The sequence below is a fragment of the Talpa europaea genome, assembly GCF_964194135.1.
Source record: "Talpa europaea genome assembly, chromosome: 6".
NCBI classification, from domain to species: domain Eukaryota; kingdom Metazoa; phylum Chordata; class Mammalia; order Eulipotyphla; family Talpidae; genus Talpa; species Talpa europaea.
In genome coordinates, this window is record NC_140072.1 from 125,865,720 (window position 1) to 125,886,262 (window position 20,543).

The 20,543-nt window shown below is 41.7% G+C and overlaps 1 protein-coding gene across 1 annotated transcript in view; it reads left to right on the forward strand.

Annotated features, from left to right (window-relative positions):
- Positions 1-430: 430 nt before the first annotated feature.
- The window catches only part of GPC5 (glypican 5), a gene marked incomplete at both ends in the record, with an annotated part of 1,071,098 nt that continues 1,050,985 nt past the window's right edge, over positions 431-20,543 (forward strand). The window contains one exon of the mRNA XM_084235596.1: positions 431-593. Coding sequence (XP_084091722.1) covers positions 431-593 — 163 coding nt within the window. The remainder of the gene's footprint in view (positions 594-20,543) is intronic.

The following is a 20,543-nucleotide window of genomic DNA, read 5'->3' on the forward strand; positions in this document are numbered from 1 at the left end:
GGGCGTGGCCTCTCACCGGGGGCGGGCGCTGAGGGGCGGGGCCTGTCTCTGGGCGGGGCGTGGGGCGGGGCCTGTCCGCGGAGCGTGGCCCGCGGCGGGCGCGTCTCAGGTTGGCGGCTGCGAGCCGAGCCCGCGGCGACGGCGGTCGTGGCCGGAGCGGGTGCTCGTGGCCCCGTGCGGCGCCGGCGTTTCCCTCGGCGGGTCGCTCGCCCGGGCTGCAGCGGGAGGTCCGGGGCGCGCAGCGCGGCAACTCGTCGCTCCGCCGCGGGGCTCCCCGGTGCACGGCTGGTGCTCCCGGGCGCCGCGGGCGCCCCAGACCCGCGCAGCGCCCGCCGCCGGCTCGCCCCGGGGCCCCGCGCGCCAGGCTTCTCCGGCGCCCGCAGCGGGGCGCGCGGGCAGGGGCGTCCGCGGCGGGGGCCGGCCCGCGAGGATGGGCGCGCGGAGCTGGCGCGCGGGCTGCCGCTGCCTGCTGCTCCTGGCGGTGGCCGGGTCTCTCCGCAGCGAGGGCGCGCGGAGCTGCGAGGAAGTTGGGAAACTTTTCCAGGGGCGCCTGGCGGGAGCTGTCAAGGGGCTGCCGGATTCGCCGCGGCCAGGTGAGGCGAGGCTGGCGGCAGGGGTCGGAGCCGGGGCGCTGGCCGGGGCGTCCTGGCGCGGGCGCCGCGCCCCCGGGCTCCGGGGTGGCCCCTCCTGGGGAGATGACCCTCCCGGCCCTGGGGCGCTGCGGGGAGCCCGGGGAGGCCTCTGGGGGGCCGGCGGGCGGGCACATCCCGGGGCCGCGCGGCTGCGGGCCGTCCTGCCGGCGCCTGAGCGAGCCGAGCCCGGGCGCTGCTCCCGCGCGGGGCCGGCTCCCCGCGAGCGCGTCTGCGGGAGCCCCGGGGCGGGCCGGGGAGAGCGCGCTCTGGCCGCCGTTTAGTGCCCGGTGGGATTTCCCCGGTGCCCCGCCGGGGCCCTCGCTTGGCTGCGTTCGCGCCTGTGGCCGGAGTTGGGGTGGCGCTCCAAGTAGGTGCGAAAGACGCAAACCTGCCCGGCACCCCTTTGCTGGAGAAGCGGGTCTGACCCGGCAGCCCGTCGTCTCGGCCTGTCGCGCTCGGTTTCTGTTTGTCCACGCGGGCAGGACCCTTCGCTGCCGGTCTGCGCCCCGACATTCAGACCTTCTGGAGGGAACCCCAGCGACCCCTTGTCGGTGCGGGAACCCCTGGGTAGCTCCAGCGCCTGCAGGTGTGATGGCAACTGGCAGCCAAACAGCACGTTGGACTGGGGAACCACTTGACGTGATGAGACATCCCGGGAAGGAATAGACCGGCTTGCTGTGAGCCCGCCCCCACCCTCAGCCTTTTGCCCCCACCTGTATCCCCCCCCACTTTTGCCCACACCTTTACCCCTGCTGCCCGCTCCACCGCGCCCATTTCCTTCGGGCTGTCCCCGTACCCGCCATCTGCGCGAATAGGTCTTAGGTGTCAAGCGCAGTAGCAGGTGCCTGGCGCCAAGGTCCAGGTGGAGCTGTGCACCTGGAGGATGAGGACGCGCGCGGACAGATGCTTTGAGGCTATTGGTTGAACAAAGAACTCGTGGAGGGTGCCTGAGTCTAAAATCCTTTCTCCGCCGAGGTTTTAGGGCGAGGAGACGGCTCTTAGCATCAGGCAGCTGCAGCTATTTTGCTTGATTGCTTTGCTGGTTGTGAACTCAGTTCTGGAGTCACCCCCGAAGCACCCCTCAGGAAAATCTGGCCCTTTGGGAGCGATGCATCCTTTTGAATCGACATGATCGGTCTTTTAAACAAACTTGCACATGTTATTTGGACACCTCTGCCATCCTAGGTGTTTTTTTACACTACCTGAAACAACCTATTTGATCTCTCAGCTGAGGGCAGTTCTGTCCTCAATCAGGCATCCCCTGATAAGTCTGTTTTCTTATTTCGGTGCGTTGTTTTCATTAAAACAGCAGCTAGAACAAAATAGCTCGCTTAGCAGCAGCTACTACCACTGGCTTGAGGTTGTGTATTGGGGAAGCGGGTACAGTGAGGATACTCAGCTGTGGAGTCCTTGCTGGTGGGGTTAGATTGTCCCCCCAGTAGCATCATTTTGGCTGATAAGTGAATGTTGATGCCCCCCCCCACCTTATGCCTGGAACTACCCTCCCACCCCATTGTCTCAGTATTTCTAGTACCTGCTGGACGCAAAATGTTAACTAGAAAATATTATGTTTGTAGAATCTCCTGTGTGTCTTCTCATTTGAAGAACTTTCCAGATTATCCTTAGCTGAAGTAGCATTTCACCAGGATGTAGGAGGAAGCTGAAGCTCTCCTTCCAGAGAAGGAAATGGTTGTGTTTATATGTGTTTTCTGTTTGATACACGTGATCCAAAAAAAGGAGGCAGAATGGCAAGCTCCCTCTTTTGGAAGACATTCTGGATTGTTTGCTCTTTGCTAGTACTTTTCTCTAGCTGTGGTTTAAGATGAAGAGGGAATCTCAGCAGCACCTACCCTGGACACATCCGTGGTGCTGGAGAACAGAAGTGCTAAATGCCTTTGATACTTGCAGGAAGAAAAAGTCATATGAAAATATTATTTTGAATTAGCATCTCCTAACAGACGGCATTCCCATATGAATTCAGTGTCTTACTTTTCTTGTCTCTGTTGTGTTGGTCATAGGTTTATTTGAACTGTTTTGTTTATTTTATTTATATAATTAAATGAAATATTAAACTGTTTCTTTTAACATTGAGGTCTTCTTCCCACTAAAGATACTCATCCTCCAATTGAGGAAACCACACATGCTTTATAAATGCTTTTTAAATTTTTAATTTATATATGATCTATAACATCAGCTTGACTGAGTAGAGATTGGATAGCATACTTTCTAAAATTACCCTCAATCTCAGGAGAGAACATGTTCATATATGTTATGATATTTGTATAACATCTATGTATATATTATAAGAATACATATATTATTGTTTTTTAGAATACTATAAATATATTTGACATATATGCTTTTAGTGACTAAAGCTAATACGTTTAAATTTAATATTTGGTTTATTCAACAGTATATTCTCAGTGTTTTCTTGCATTTCTTGTCCACAAGTGGTTAATCCTGAGATGTCTTGCTAAAATGCCATTTTAATAATATGAGAAGGAAAAAGAGCTTTTTACAGTTTCTTCCTACATTTGTGACTTTTACATCTTTTGAAAACTATGTTATTCAGTTTAAAATTATTGAAATGGTGAGAACAGTCATTTAAGCTGTTTCTCAGATTTCCCTCACCTTTGTTCTCTACCCTGCTCCAATTCTTTTAAGCCTATTGAGCTCCTAAGGATGTTTGGATGAGAAATGTAAAAAAGGAGAGAAGGTGTAAATGTGATTAGAATTACAGATTTCTCTGTGTTCTGATTTTATTTCCTAAGTAGTAGTCAAGGTGCCCTGTGCTCTTGTTTATTTATTTAAAAAAGAACCGTTAGTGAAAGTGTCTCTTAAAGGTCTTTTATTTTTATTTTATTTATTGGGGAGGAGGGATAATGCTTTCCCATTGAAATTCTCTTCACACGTACATTGTTCACAATGCATTATTTCCCTTTTTTTCCAAGAAGATAATTCAGAAAAGAGAAGCTTGTTAAAATCCAAGACCACATTCAGATAATTTATATACCAACTAATTTTAAAAATGTGGATGTTTATTGATACAGAGTAGTTGTTGAAAGATAACTTTTTCTTGGTAGCTTTTGGCTATGTATGGGATAATAAAAATAAACTTGAAGTGGCAAAATGCAATTCTAATACTATAGTGCGCTTAAGTAGTGCTCTATAGTTTTTTTTTTTTAACTGCTTTCACTAAATCGAATTTTATAATGCCTTCAAGGACAGTGTCATTCCATCTCACAACCAAGAGAAGTCATCTTACTTAGAACCTGGGGGTTTCAGTTTATAGACTTTTGGGGTTCAGAAATTGCTTCTGCCACCTGTAGTTTTGTGTCTTAGGTCAGCCAGCCATCTTTGAACCTCTGTTTCCTCACCTGTAATATGAGAATTACGAGTTCTGAAAGGGTTGCTGAACAGATGAAATAATGTCTGTATGTCACATAACACAATTCCAGGCACTTAGTAAATGCTCAAAAATATGGGTCCTTATCCTTGCAATTTTTTATTGAGTGTTTTGATTTTGACTCAACTTGGCTTTAAGGGTGAATTTTTTACTTTTGATCACCGTATAGTAGATGTTTTTATAATTTTTTTTAAGACCCAAATGATTGCTTCAGAACTTGGGCAATCTGTTTATTATCTGAAGTGGTATTTATTAGCTGATAATAAATGAGAAAGAAATGAGGCTGACACAATGATGCCTGCAGCACCCATGGCCCCTACCCACCTGTGTGTGCTCAGGAAGAGGAGTGGCCTCCAGGGTGGTTAGGGATTCACACAATTCGATTGGAGTCACTCAATGACTACACACTAAAATTGGGACTCTTTTTTGTTTCTCATAAACTAATCCCTTTAGCTGCTTGTCTTTTACTGACTATATAGTATTCCACTGACTACTGTATCTTAAATTTAATTCTCTTGTTGAAAACATAACTATCCAATATTCACTACCATCAAGTCATGTGGACAAGATCATAAAAGGCAAAACTGCCAAACTTTTCCTCCATTTTGCACATGATCTACAGTTAACTCTACATAAGGGTTTTCATTGTTAGCACCACTGACATTTGGGACTGGATAATTCTTTTGTAGGGTGTTTAGAAGCCTCTCTGGTCTTCACCCACTGGATGCCAGTAACATTGTCTTCCTCCCAGATAGGACAACCAAAAACATCTATAGATGTTTGCCTAGTCATCCTGGTTGAGAACCATAAGCATAAACTGTCAGCCTGTGGCTACTTAACACACACATACACACCCCACACCTCATTATGTAGTCGACTCGTTTATATGTTTGTATACTTTGGCTTAAATGTCAACTTTAGATTCCTTTCTCAAGGTTCCCTGAACTATGTCCTCCAAGACCCTCAGTTATTATTACAGTGACCCTTTTGTTTCTTTTTTGACACTTAGGATGGTACCATATTTCTTTTCCTTCTTTGTACTGTTGATCTTTCGCCACTAGATTGTGTGCATGATGAGACCAGAGAACATGTCTGATGGGCTGTTTTATGGGCATATGACCTGGGTAGTCACACAGGACCCTGCACTCAGAAGACCAGGGCTTGGTCTAATAGTCTGTGGTTACCATCTTGATGTTTGAGCAAAGGGTCCCACATTTTCATTTTTGCATCAGGTCCTACAAATTTTGTGGGCACTCTTGTTGTGTACATTATTCATTGTAGACTTTGTGGTGCCTGGAACACAGTAAGAGTTGAATTATTTGTTGAGTAATTTAGTAAGGTTTCAAGGAGCATCTTATTGCAACTTTCTAACCTTGCTGATTCTTCATTTGAAATCTAAAAGTCGCTCCACGAGTAGTGAACATTCAGTATGCTGTTATCTGTAGCTTTTGTTGTATATTATATAAATGGGTTAAAGACTGACTTCTATTTTTTAACTTCTTCACCGAAGGCTGAAATTAGAAAATGATTCAGTTTTGCCATCTCCCACCCTTCTCAAGTCTGTGGAATAATTAATATGTTTATGATTTATCTGTGGAATTATTCCTGAGCCTGGAGATTTTTAACTGATACTGACTAGAGTTTAGACTCCATGCAGATCAAGTAGAGAGGCCACAGTCTTTCAGAATAAGTGACCAAAAAAATTCTGCTAACTACAAAACAGGGTAAATGTTATATGTGCTCTCTGTCTTTAAGGTATTTCCAACAACCCCAGTAGTTAAGACATTTACCTAGGCTGTAGACTCTTGTCAATAATATCTTGGGAAAAAAAAAAATTTGTTCTGTATGAAGTGTGATTGGTTGTTTATTTGGGATATCTTACAAGGATATTAGGAAATTTTACCTTAGTAGGATTATTAAAGTCAGTGCTAATGTGATATGCATCCTTTGATATGGATGAGGTATTAATTAACTCACATGCTTCAAATACAGTCATTTTGATAACTATTGTCAAATTTAGAAGCTAGTAAACATTTCTTGTTTCATAATTTAAAATCACTTGTTACCTTTATTAATGAGTTTGAATTGCTGGTTTTCTTCCCTTGTTCTATGATAGTGATATTTGGCTTTAATAATTCTGTAGGGCAGTATAATTAAGTAATATTTGCAGTTATCCTTAAAGTTCATCATCTTTTGCTTTTCTTTGTCTTATAGTTTGAAGGGATTTTAGTTCATAATTACTTCAAAACTGGTTTTGGGAGAGGGTTAGAACTGAGAAGGTTGGGTGAGTTAGATAGACTACACCAAGAGTATGCCTTCATTCATCAAATGACTGTATAAATTATTTTTGGATGTCCTTGATCATTACATAGGTATTCTGTCAATGGAGGATGTCAATATTAAATTATCTGTTCAGATTTATTTGCTTTTTGAACCACTCTCTTATTTAGTAAGGTTCTACCCAGCTACATTTGGTTCATTTTCTTTTGATCATTGAAAATGTCTGTGTTTAATGAGCTGAAACTGAAGTAGGTCAATAAAATAAAGAGATTAACAGTCTGTTCTCACCAGGCAGGAATACGTTTTACTCTGGGGGAAAAATAAGTCATTTTTGAAAAAGGTTTTTTTTTGATCAATTTAAAAGGTAGAGGAAGTCGGGATAACATTGAAAGAATCAAAAAGCCGAGGAAAAATACTGGATGGTCTCACTCATAGCAGGAATTTAGAAAACCTAAATAAGGGATCAGGAAAAAGACTAATTATAATAAAGTAAAAATCAAAATCAACAAGAAACTATAAACCAGAGAGACACTATGGGGGGGGGTAGAAGGAAGTAGGATCAAAACAAGGGGAGGGGGTAGGAATTGTATGGGGACTATAGCCAAGGTGAAAATGCATACATTGTGTAAAAATGAAAAATGATGTAAAAATATATTAAAAAAATAAAATTAAAAAAAAAAAAAGGCTGAGGAATCCATGAGCTGATCTTCAGGGTACTATAAAAAGATGGCCTTTTCCTCTTACAAGTTTAGGGACACAAATCAGCTTCCAATTGTAAAATAAATATTTAATAATTCATCTTTACAGATCTCTTACAGATTATTAGAAAAGGAAAATTTGGAAGCATGACAAAGCACTGACAGGTCATGGAATAAGTGAATGGGAAGAGGAGACGTTTTAACTTACAATATGTCCCAGTTTGTGGACACAAGTTGTGGTGAACAACAGTGAATTTAGGTTGTAAAATAGCTTAGTCTTCACTCCATCACTTCTTAGCTCTGTGACCTGTAACAAACAACTCAACCTCTCGGGAAATGTTTTTCTCTCTTCATAGGAGTAGGGACCCAGCTCTTTCCTTTCAGGTGGTTTTGAGAACCACATGGGTTGGTGCCAAGGCAGTGATACTCTTGGCAGAAACTATCCTTCCTTCTGTTACAAATGCTCCTCTTAGATACATTAAAAAAATCCTTTATGCTGGACCAGGAGCAGGGGAAGAAATCACAGCCATCTTTTGCCTTCCTATTCATAAAATTCTAAGCTTCCAAATATTTTTCTCCCCATTGTTCCCCCTTAAAGTATTGATCCTGTGCTCTTGGAAACGTAGTCCATGTTTTCATTCTCAGTGAATGAAATAATGTATTATTTGCAATTTAATTCTATAATAAAATCAAATTTGTTTATTCACATGTTGTTTACGAATAATGAAGTCTTTTGCAAAATAATGTTACTGAAACCAGTTAAGATCAAGAGGGAGACTTGGAGATTTGCTGAGTGAATGTGAAAAGGGCGAATTTGACCCCAATGATGGGCTTTCTCAGATGTGTAGGAGTTAATCTGCTACTGTGTTCTGTCACCTTCCTGAACATGATAATGCTGATGGGTCTTTGTGGGTCCCCTCTACTCTTCTTTCACATGAAAGAGGAAAAGGTGAATGGAATGGCATGTGTCAGTTTCTCCTCAGACTCTGCCTGCTCTGTCCCGGGACTGTCACAGGGGGCATTCTTGCCCCACACGGTTAGTGGTAAGCAGTGGCTGGAGAGGAGCCTGGGTAAGTGGAGTGTGGCTGCTCCATCACTTTACCTGCAAATGTGGCAGCTGTCAGGTGACCTCGAAGTGTCTCTCTGGACCCTGATAACTGCTTCTTCCTCTTGTGGAACCTGTCTTGAATCAAAATGAATTCCGTCTTGTCTTTAATTTACCCTGTTGAACCTTCTGGGTCAAAATTAAACAGCCTAAGACTTTCGGTGACTATGAGAAAACAAGGGGTCACCTGCTGATGGGAGCCGTATTGCTCAGCATTGCAGGGTTTTGGCTGAGACTTTTGTCCATCCAGCAGAGACTGGACAATGGACTTGGGAATAGCCCGAAAGCATCACCTCAAATGACTTGACATCAGACCATTGTCCTGCCCGGTCCTTTAAAACTCCCTTCTGGATCATGCTCAGCGAAATAAGCCAAAAAGAAAAAGAAAAATACCGGATGGTCTCACTCATAGCAGGAATCTAGAAAACTTAAATAAGGGACCAGGAAAATGAATAACTATAAGAAAGTGAAAATCAAAATCAACAAAAAACTATGAACCAGAGACACTTTTAGGGGGGCGGGGGCGGGAGGGGAGGGATTGGGGTCAGAATGGGGGGCTGCAATTGTATGGGGAATATAACAATAAAATTTATAAAAAAAAAATAAATAAATATCTACCATGGTAGAATAAAAAAAAAAATAAATAAAAAAAAAAAAAAATCACTACTCATCCTTAAAAAAAAAAAAAAAAAATAAAACTCCCTTCTGCCCTGACTCAGGCAGAGCACGCGTAGGGACTGCCTTGTGGTCATGCACCTGAATCAAGATTCCTTTCTTCTAGTAAATGCCTTTCCCAATTATATAATAGCTGGGTTATTTCTCAGTCAACACCCAGTTCCTGCCCAACGATTTTGAGCTAGGAGGTACTTCACTCTCCCCAATAGTTTACCTATACTCTGCCCTTTATAAAAATTCAGTAATCCTATTTGAGAGGACCAATCTATTTCCTTCCGGGATTCTGTCTGATAGAACTTTATATACTTTAAATATTTAAACCCAGAGTTAATTTGATTTGTAATTAAACTGTACAGAAACATAAATCTGTTGTCCAGTAAATTTACATTTAAAGAAGTTCGTCAGTGATGATTTTCTTACACACATTTAGTTGCCTCGTGATGCTGCTTTTGGTTAATTGTTCCTCTCCCTCCCTCCCCCCGCACCCTCTTAGTGACATGCGTTGCCAGTGGCTTCCCTAGGTTTCAGTTAGGAGTATGGCTAAATTGAAGATACCCCAGAGCGACACATGAGTTTATTTTTAAAAGGGTTTTTTTGTGTGTGTGCACTACAAATTTTTAAAATTTTTTTAAGTTTTTTTTTTTAATTGCGGCAACAACATTGTGTATTATTAAAGCAACTATGTTCAGACGTCCTCAGATGTAAGTCTCCACGTCACACCCGCCATCAAAGCCCCCAACGTCTTTGACCATATACCACTAGCCCCCTCCCCACCTTGTCCTCATCGCCATTGTCCCTCTCTGTTTAGTAGCTTCAGTTCTGCAGTCATATTTCTTTGATTTACTTTGGTTACTTTTGTCAGTTCCTTTGTTTTATTTCTCGATATTCCACATGTGAGTCAAGTCATCCAGTGTTTGTCTTTCTCCTTCTGACTTATTTCACTTACCATAATCCCCTCCAGTTTCATCGTGTGTGGTTGCAGATGGCAGGCGTTCATCTTTTTTTTTTTTTTTTTAAAGATTTATTTATTTATTTATTCAAGCACTGGGTACAGTCAGAAGCACGGGAGGGTGAGAGAATTCACCAGAGCCAGAGTGGGGAGCAGAGCAGGCAGAAGGACCGAAGTACACTGCTGAGGGGAGCAGCGGGCACTGCAGGAGAGGTCTGTCGCGCCATGTGGGACCCTCGCCGGTGGCCGGGGATTGAACCAGCACTGCAGAGGCTGTGGGCAGCTTCGCAGCCCAGCCCTCAACCACTGCGCCACCAGGGGAGGCCCGCGTTTATCATTTTTTAATGCCTGAGAAGTATTCCATCATGTATATATACCACATCTTCTTAATCCATTCTTCTGTTGATAATGCGGTAATTTAATCCCCACCCATTTTACCAATTCACCCAATACCACGTTCTCTATATTGCTTCAAAAAAAAAAGTTCCTATCATTTCTGTACCCACCACCATTGCCACCAAAAAATTTTAATCCAGTGTCTTATGTTGGTTAGATTATTTAGTCAGCCTCCATTTCCCAACCAATTCCTAATAAAACTCAAAATTTACCTTTATTTCTTGTGCTGAATTCTTCAGTGATTTCCCATTTTCTTTCTTAAAAACAAGCAAATGTGATTTTATATATAACTTCTGTATAATCAAAAAGATAAAATAAGCATCACAGTGATATAAATGGGGGAACTCATGACAATCAAAAGGTTAGCGCCCTTAATCATAGCAAGTTCTTATAAATTGGTAACAAAAGACACTAATATTCCAAGGGAAATGAGAAAAGAACATAAAGAGGAAATCCAAATGATATAAATGTCTAATAAGGGTTTGTGAAGATGATTGAGTTCACCATTAACAGAGGAAAAACAATTTCTTAGGGATATCTCATTGTCGAAGATTAAAAGTACTGATATCTGATGCTCCCGTGATTATAGGAAATAGAGTACTCTCATGTGCAATTACTACAGAAGACTGATGAAGATTATCTTTACATTCATGGAGAATTCTGTAGTTATCACTCAAAATTTAAATTTTGTCTAGCAATTCCAATTTATAGGAGTGTGCTCCAACAAAGTAATTGGATACATTTTAACACCCACACCCACACACATAAAATATGTTCTCTCTCAGGCCTCCCCGGTGGCGCAGCGGTTGAGCGCTGTGTTGCAAGGCTGCCCGCAGCCTCTGCAGCACTGGTTCGATCCCCGGCTGCTCCCCGGCCACCAGAGGAGGGTCCCACATGGCGCGCAGACCTCTCCTGCCGCCCGCTGCTCCCCTCAGCAGTGTACCTCGGTCGTTCTGCCTGCTCTGCTCCCTGCTCTGGCTCTGGTGAATTCTCTCACCATCCTGCGCTTCTGACTGTACCCAGTGCTTGTATAAATAAATAAAAATAAATCTTTAAATTAAAAAAAAATATGTTCTCTCTCTCTCTCTCTCCATGTATATGTATGGAGGTACATACAGGTATATTAAATTATGGTTAATTTTATGGGCATTAAGCCAAGAGAGGTAAAGCTAGACTCTAACCAAAGAAGAAAAAGCTACATTGTTGAAATAAGAAAGCAAAATGTGGCCCAATTTAAAAGAACCTACTTGCTTATCATTTATGCATGTACACATTCCTAAACAAAGTGCAGAAACTCCCACTGGTAGTAGGTCATTTTGGAGAGGAGCATTAGGATAGAAAAAGCACCTAACAAATAAAAATATACTCAAATATAAAAATATACAAATTTCTATGACTTTTGAATTCTTTGAATGAATCCAGATTTTTAATTATACTGTGATAAGTGAAATTTATAAATTGTTTCATGCTGAAAGGAACAGTGGTGATGAAGCCTTTATAATCCTGAGTTTTGTGTCTTCAAGTCTTCAGGGGTCTTTATCCTAATAGTATCGATTTTCATGTAGCCTATTGGATCCGTCTTCATCTGGCCCGTTCAGCCTCATGTTCTCTTTCTCCCATTTGGAACGGTCAATGCTTACTGTTGAGCTACCGTAAGAAAAAATTGTTGCTCACATTATTCCTGGGACTACTGAGGCTCTCGAAATTAACCCCAGAACCCAGGAGCACCTCTCAAGTCATTTCTGAATCAGAGTACCTCACTGTGGCCATACCTGTCCCAGACTACTGTGATAATCTATTGCTCTTTTTCCAGTTCTGTCTTCATTTGAGTCATTTTCCATGCTGCTTCACAGGTGATGTTTCTAAGCAATAAACCTGGGCGCAGTGTCCTTCTAAACTAGTTTACACTTTCAGATTTGATAGATGGACGCCTAAGTGAAATGATCTTGAGCTATAAAAGGAATGCGGAAGAAATATGTTGAGACATTTCAAGGGACATCAAAGACAAAGGAAGGCAGAGATGCAGATGAAAAGAAAACGAAAATTGGGACTAGATTTACAAATCTTTCCCAGTCTTGGGTTCCAGGGGCCCTCCTATATTATCTCCCAGCTGGGAGAAGTAAAGGCCTTGGGTCAAGCATTCTGCATACTTTGCTGGGTATGCCGAGAATGCAAGGCCTGACTTCCCTTACTTGGGCCATTTCTCATTGTTGTGTTTGCAACAAGCAGCCTTGGGGGAGTGTTTCTGCTAGGAGAAAGCGCAGGATTGTATTGACTTACTAGAAAAGTGGCTGTTCCCCTGCAGATCAGTGCGCCTCCCCTGTAAAGCCACCTGACACGTGTAGGATCCATCCAGAACCCCTGTGGAGTGTGGTCACCCACTTGATGCCTGCACTGCCTGCTTGCCTGTCATGAGTGTCTCTCATCCTCTGTCAGCAGCTGAGAAGCAGTAGCATGCTAGTTTACTAACTTGCAAGTGGGAAAAACTCTCAGATTTTTTTTTTTTTTTTTTTTTTTTGGCAACTTGGAGCAGCTTTCCCCAGCCCAGACCACACGGAGACCTGGTCTATTTCAGACACACCTCTGTTCCTTTGCTTTCCCTTCCCTTCCTTCTTGCTTGTTATCACCTCTCTCTGAGCCATGATTCTCCTTCTCTTCTTCCTCCAAGTTTGTCTGAGCAGAGTTCAAATTTCTTTTGCTTCTTAACAACTTTGTGAGCTTAGACAAATGAAGCCATAATAAACTCACTTTCTCATTTACAAACCAGGATTTTTTTTTTTGTAAGGAGACTATAAAGTGTCTTGTTAAAAAATCATCTAAAGATATTGCTCCAGATATTCTCTGCCCCCCCCCACCCCACATCTGTCCATGGAAAGGAAACCCATTCTTTCTCAGTGTTCACCGAGAACTCAGCCCACCCTTCGTACATTGAGCTTTGTCTTGTTAATTACATTTTTTTTTACAATTGTCTTTCCCTCTAGACTGAATGTGGGGGGACAAACCTGCATTTATCTTTCTTGCTCTCCTTAATAACTATCACAGTGTCTTGTACAGAACAGGTGTTTAATCAATATTTGATGAATTCATTTGATTTATTAATCAAAATTAAGCACAGGAAATTACTTTGCTATTTAGCACAGGTGGAAGGAAGACTCAGCATCTCCAGAGTAGTCCCTTGAGGAGTGGGGACTAAGGGCCTCTTTGCACTTGCACTATCGGGCCTCCATTCCCACCCACCGCAGAGAGACTTCCAGTTATTAGCCCTAAATTCGCTAGTGCTAAGAACTCTGGCTAAGTTGACCTCAAAAAGAATAACTAGCAAAACTCAAACTTGTTCTACTTATTATTTTATTCTTAGCTGTTTAATGAGTCTTCTTAGCAAAAAAGGTCTCATTAGCTTGGGAGAAATGCTGTGTCCTAAACATGTATTTGCAAGAGTCACAATGTATATTAGCATATTAGCACTCTGGGAGATACTATTCTTGAGAGAATATTTGTTTGTGATGAAGAAAACATTCATTTGCATGGGGAAAGGTTTTGTTTTACTTAACATTCCACTTTTTTTTAAATACAATACCAGCCAGAGAAGCCTCTTCTTGAAAAGAAGCCTCTCTTATGGAGCCATTGGGGAAGCAGAATTGTTAGAAGTTTTGAGGGGAAGGAGGAGTCTAGTGTGATTTCCTGTGTTTTTGTAGCTTTTTGAGTGTATGGGGTGGGGGGAGGTACAGCCTTGAGGCTGCAGGGATGTGTGGAGGTGGTCATGTGTGATGGAGAACTGGAAATAAGCTCCAAATAGCAATGGGCAGACAGACCAGAGGAAGATTTGGTGGTCATTTGTTGGACAGAAAGGAGCAGAACTGAGAAGCATGAGTAATTGGGATTAGAAGAAGAGAATCCAGTCGTGTTCTAGCAGTGAAGGAAAGCGGAGGCTTTGGAGAGCTAGGGTGGCGGATTCCTCCTAGAGGTCCTGAGTGATCACTGGCTCTTGGATTTGACAGCTTGGAGTCGGGCCAAGGAGGTGAACACATTTACCTCCTGCGGAATTAATTCTGCAGAAAGGAAAGAAAAAAGCTCATTCTTGGCAGTGGGTGTGTGATTTGCATAGGACACACTTCACAATCGTGTGTGTAGATTAAGACAGGGCCAGGACAAGCGTGGAGGTGACTGAATGGGGCGGGAGATCATGTTGGTATGTTACGGATTTTGGACTTCATCCCAAGAGCAATAGAAAGCAAAGGGGAATCTTGTAGCATAAGTACCATGATCAGATTTGCATTTTAAAAAGACCTTCCTTCTTAGTAGAGTATCCACTTAAAACTTCTTCCAGGTGTAGGATTAGAGAGAGTCAATAAGAGTAGGATATCTTTGTACTTATCTTACAATGGAAACTCATTACAGTATTTATCATAAGTTTTTAAACTGTATGTCCACTTGTAATCAGTCCTGAAAGACCAGAAGAGCATATTGACCTTGAATTCATGGCTGTTTGAATGGCCTTAATTATAGTGTGTATGTGGCAATTCATAGGACATATGCTTCTCACTGCACAGTTAATCTGTTCTTGCTCTGCAGATCTTCTTCTAACTACCTGTTTGTGAATGTGATAAAACTTTTAGAGGAGCTAATAATTTGAGCCAGAAGGAGTCGGGCCATTCACTGTCTCAATTAGTTATATAGATTTCTATTTTTTTTATCTTTTTTTAAAAAAAGATTTATTTATTTATTATTTATTTATACAAGCACTGGGTTCAGTCAGAAGCACGGGAGGGTGAGAGAATTCACCAGAGCCAGAGCGGGGAGCAGAGCAGGCAGAAGGACCGAGGTACACTGCTGAGGGGAGCAGCGGGCGGCAGGAGAGGTCTGCACGCCATGTGGGACCCTCCTCTGGTGGCCGGGGAGCAGCCGGGGATCGAACCAGCGTTGCAGAGGCTGCGGGCAGCTTCGCAACCCAGCACTCAACCGCTGCGTCAACGGGGAGGCCCTAGATTTCTATTTTATATATGTCTTTGTATCCTAGTTCTTCTAATATTAGCTTAAGTCAATGTATAGAGATTAATATAGTCTGAAAATGCAAGTGGGGAAAGCAATATGAATCCAAGGATGGGGATAATACAAAAAGTAAGAGTAGGAAAAATACTATGGAATTAGGTATAAGGTTAGGCCATAAAATACACATTGTAACAGACTAAGCATCAATATTTATGAGGTGGTTAGAAAATTTTGCTCTTAGTTAGTTTCCCATTAGTCACTACAAAGATAATATAAGTAAGTCACTATATGATTCAGAGAGGTTATCAACGAGAAAGAGCAAGTAGTGAGCAAGAAGTTTTCTGTGGATTCTTCTAGTTTAGATTATGTAAGGAAAGTTTAACCAACTAATACAGAGCCTTGTGGTGTATTTGGACTGTGGGCTCTCTGGCCAGGTAGGGACAGAGCGCAGAAGAGACTCTTGCCTTGTGTTTAGAACACAACAGTGTGCCTGATAGTAAGGTGCCAGATTGAATTGAAGCTGTTACTAGTATAGAAGAAATGATCAGGTTAAAACTAGCAATGATGCTGTAAGGGAATATACCAAGTCTGCTGAGGCTGTTTCTGGTAAAAAGGGGAGAGAGAGAGAGAGAGAGAGAGAGAGAGAGAGAGAGAGAGAGAGAGAGAGAGAAGAAAGAAAACCTGCAATTTGAGTTTATGGAGCATGACCCACAGGAAAATGTCACTGTTAATTATTTAGTTTTCACAGTTCAAAGCAGAGATATTTAGGAGCCAAATGGCTCCTGTTGATTGACTGCTTTGTAACCTTATATATAAACTTTGGGGTTGGGTTTATGTGACAAGGAAAGATCTGGCAAGATCTGCTGTGGTGACCTCAGACTTTTTTTTTTTTTTTTTTTTTTAAGATTTATTATATAAGCACTGGGTACAGTCAGAAGCGCGGGAGGGTGAGAGAATTCATCAGAGCCAGAGTGGGGAGCAGAGCAGGCAGACTGATGAAGTACACTGCTGAGGGGAGCAGCGGGCGGCAGGAGAGGTCTGCGCACCACGTGGGACCCTCACCTGGTGGCCAGGGATCGAACTGGCGCTGCAGAGGCTGAGGGCAGCTTCGCAACCCAGGGCTCAACCACTGCGCCACCGGGGAGGCCCCAACCTCGGACTTCTTGCTTTAAACTGTGCCTCACACTTCTTCAATCCTTAGAATTTTTAGTTAAGTTTACCCAATTGTGTGAGTCATTGAGTCTATAAGTTGCTTTTAACAATTCTTTCCTTTCCCGAGGGCGCTTTTCCTAGCTTAGTCAACTCTCATACTCGAGGGTTTCTTGTTATTCCTTTTATTCCAAAATAAAATTATAATTTTATTTTGTCAGAGAAATGATAATATGAACATTTTCTGTACTCAAGATAGGTGTCCCTTTTATCTTTGGTGAGAACATGACTGTAATCCTCATGGAATAACCCTACTCTCCTGCACCTTTTTTTTGTAAAGTTGAGAAACCAAGAAAGAGTCTCAGTGTTGGGGACTTGGGGCTTCTGTCTGCCAAGCTGTGTGTGCATTTTCTCTTTTACTTACTTACCAGTATAATCCCCTATTTATTCCTACTGTTTTTTTTTTTTCTTTCTGTGATTTTTTTCTGTTTCTCTTCTGAAGTTTTGTGAAATATTTTATCAGTATGTACAGTTAAGAAAATAGTTTTTCCTCAGACTGGTACGTGAATAAATTTATGGTGCATCTTTAAGTATCTTAAAATGGAGAAAATTCAAGAGTAGATGTTAGAACATAACCCTTGGTCTCACTTGATCGTGCGTAATTATGATGCTATCAAAAACATGTATCAATTATTACAAGTTAATACCACCTTCCATAGTCATCTGAAGGTGAAGTAGTAAACACTTTCAAGGATTTTAGAACCATCCTTCTTTCTTGTTTAGCCCATATTTGAAGTGTCTACTAATTTATTTTCTATTTATTCTGGCTTGGAAGTTTCTATAAGGCCGTAAAGAATTGCTTTCAATTATTTTGGTATGTGATGGTCCTTTTTTTGCGTTGTAACATGCCTTTTGAGTTGTTTCATTCTAATTACAAAAGAATATATTATGAAGCTATAACAAAGCTTTTTTTGTTTTTAAAGATTTATATATTTATACAAGAACCAGAGTACATGTCAGATACGTGGGAGGGTGAGAAGATTCACCAGAGACAGAGCGAGGAACAGAACAGGCAGACTGACTGAAATACACTGCTGAGGAGAGCAGTGGGTGAGACAGGAGAGGTCTGCTTGCCATGTGGGTTGCTCCCTGGCTGGTGGGGATAGAAACGGCACTGCAGAGGTTGCAGACAGCTTTACAGTGCTACACTCAACCGCCTGCACCACCAGGGAGGCCCAATGTAACAAAGCTTTCTAAGTGGAATTCAGAATGTTAACATTTTAGCTTCCTTTATTCCCTCTTCCATCCTACAAATTATGATAAAAGTGAATAAAGGAATAAAACTGGGAAATTATTTCCTTTGTTGAAAGCTTCAGGGACTATAATCAAAATACCAAAATATTTGATAAATTTCTGCATGATTGGAAAACTAGAATGGGGCAGGGAGCTAACAAGCTTATAGCTTGCTATAGTCTGTGAAGGAAAAATTACTCCCAGAATAAGAAATCATTTTGCCACCTTCAATAACACCTTTTGTCTTAGAACTGTAGGGTCCCTTGGGTGGTGGGTGGGTGATGAGACAGTCAAACCTCTAGGGAAGTGTTAATTGCATTGATTGTTTCCTAAAATCACACCATTCCACTTGTTGGAATTCACAAAGTGTGTGCATTCTAACAAGCCTGGTGTGCTGAGTGAGACAGGACCAGGGCTAAAATCCCCAACAAAGGCAGGAGTATCAGTTGGGGAAGGGAGCATGACCTTGGATACCATAAGAAGACAGGAAAAAAAAAATCGGAGCATCTTCCTGATGCCGATCCTTCTGTATCCAGCTTGCACTCGGAGTCTCTTAGTAAGGAAATATAACGGAAAACACTTAGCATTTCTTTCTGGGTCTGAATGTTAAGAACAAAAACATAAATTTCTCACAAGTGCAGTAATGACTGTAAATGCTCCATAAAACAGTTAACTTCTACAAGGGTTGATGTAAAAATGGAAAAATAATTGAACTTGTAAAAGACTCAGTTTTTCAGTCTGAGAGATATAATTAAATAACTGCTAATCTCTACTCCAGGTTTCATGTTACATTTGTAAGACAAAATGTCACAGCTTGAAAAATAATCTGAGAACAAGAATCTTGAAGATTCATTGTTTTTTTTTTTTAAAAGAATGTGGTGAAATCTGTGACAGATGGACATAATAGAACCCCGATTGCTGCATTGGAAGACTGGTTTGAGAAATTCATCCTGAATTATGAAGAAAAGGTTAAAGGAATGTAAATTATGAGCAAGAGGAGAAGAAGAATGGAAGATCGGGTCAAAAGATGATAAAAATTTCAGAATGAGAGAAAAGCAGAGAGAGAAGCTCAGAAATTATGTAAGAAATATTAATGAATCAAAGACTGGAAGCATTATAGGATAATGTTTAAATTCTTGTTCTTTATGGCAGTTCCCTTTCTCTGTATCTCCCCCCAAAAATGCAAAAACGCCATTTCAAAAGGAAATTTTCACCCCCATGTTTATTGCAGCATTATTTACAATAGCCAAGCTCAGAACCAAGTGCCCGAAACAGATAGGTGGATCAAGGACATGGGAATATATACACAATGGAATACTATTTAGTGATCAATAAATATAATATGCCATTTGTGGCAACATGGATGAGCTGGAGGGGATTGTCTAAGTGAGATAAGCCAGAAGGAGGAGAAGTATTGGATGGTGTCATTTATATGTGGAATACAGAGAAGCCAAGCAAAGAGTAAGTCAAAGACAAACTTTCAAACCAACCTTTGATGCCATGGAACTGAGGCATCCAGGTGGGTGTGGGAAGGTGAGGGGAAGAGGCAGGGAGAGAAAATGATGGGCTAGGAGGGAGGACTCTAGTTCTGTGATGATGGGTGTGCTGTGGGGACTACCCCTGAGGGGGAGACCCTGTACCTCCAAAACACTAACAGGGATGTAAACCGATGATGCCTCATTAGGACAAAAGTGCTTGGGTCTTGGATCCTTGCTACCAGGATTACCTTGGTTGTTTATTTTATTAATTTGGTGGGGGCTATTTTTATTATTGAAATGAATTATATATTTGTGAACTTGGATGAAGATAGGCCATTGAAAGGACACATAGGTTGATGTCGTTAGAACATTCACTATAATACTAAAAGCTAGAACGTACAGACTTGGGAAGGAAAATACATGTAAGATAGTAACAATTTATATATATATATATATATATATACAGGCTTAGAAAGCTTACTGTAAGCATATGATTCCTTTTTTTTTCTTGCTTAAATTCCAACATCAGGTGAGAGACAGTAAATAAAATATTCATCCCTAGCAAATACTCGAAATAAAATGACCAATGACAGAAAGAAATCCAAACCATCATAATTATTTTGCAAGTCAGAAGATTCCCTAGCCTCGGTTCAACATAATGCTTTCTGATAATGACTCTGAATCATAAATCTGGTGTTAAATTTCTGGAGTAATGAGAAATCTGAGCTCTTGTACCATAATAGAAGCAGGGGGTAGGGGATGCACCACAATGGATTGGTTTTATGTAGAGTAGATTTCTGAGGATTTTCAGGCTCTGGGAGACCGGCAGTGGCAAATTCTATTTCAACATAGCATTGCTGAGACTGTTTGGACCAGAGTGGAGGGAATGATGGCAAGGTAGATAGTGAACTGTAGTGGTGAGGCAGCCAGAATTCAGTGTTTTTTAAAGACACAGATTGGGAATTTCGTTAGCCTGCTGGGTAACATGTCATGACATCACAAGGGTTTAGGAGAGGCTGGAGTGTGGAATGTGGAGACTGGCCCCCTGTGTAGTTTGGGGAGATGCATTTGACTGTTGTTGGAATTTGGTTACTGGAATTAAGGTCTAGCACAAACTGATGCAGAATGGATTTTGGGAACTTGATTGAAACCTTGACTAAATTCATTTAATACTGGAGTATGGAAAGAGATGGTGCCTGCAGGTAGAAATAGGGTATCTCAGTTGATTCAAGGTTGACATCTAAGTATAATAATTTTAAAACCAGGTGTTTATCGTTGAAATGCGGCGTTTAGTTATCCTGTCTATGTGAGAAGAGAAAAGCAAATAGCATTGACAACTTGCTGTATGTCAGGTACTTGCTAGGATTTTTAACCCATCATTTTATTAATAGTTAATATAGCTGGATATAATAAATAGTAAAACTTTTCCTTAAGAAATGTAACTATTTTCAAATGTTATTTACCTTTTATCTGGACTTCAGTATTTGGGTCAG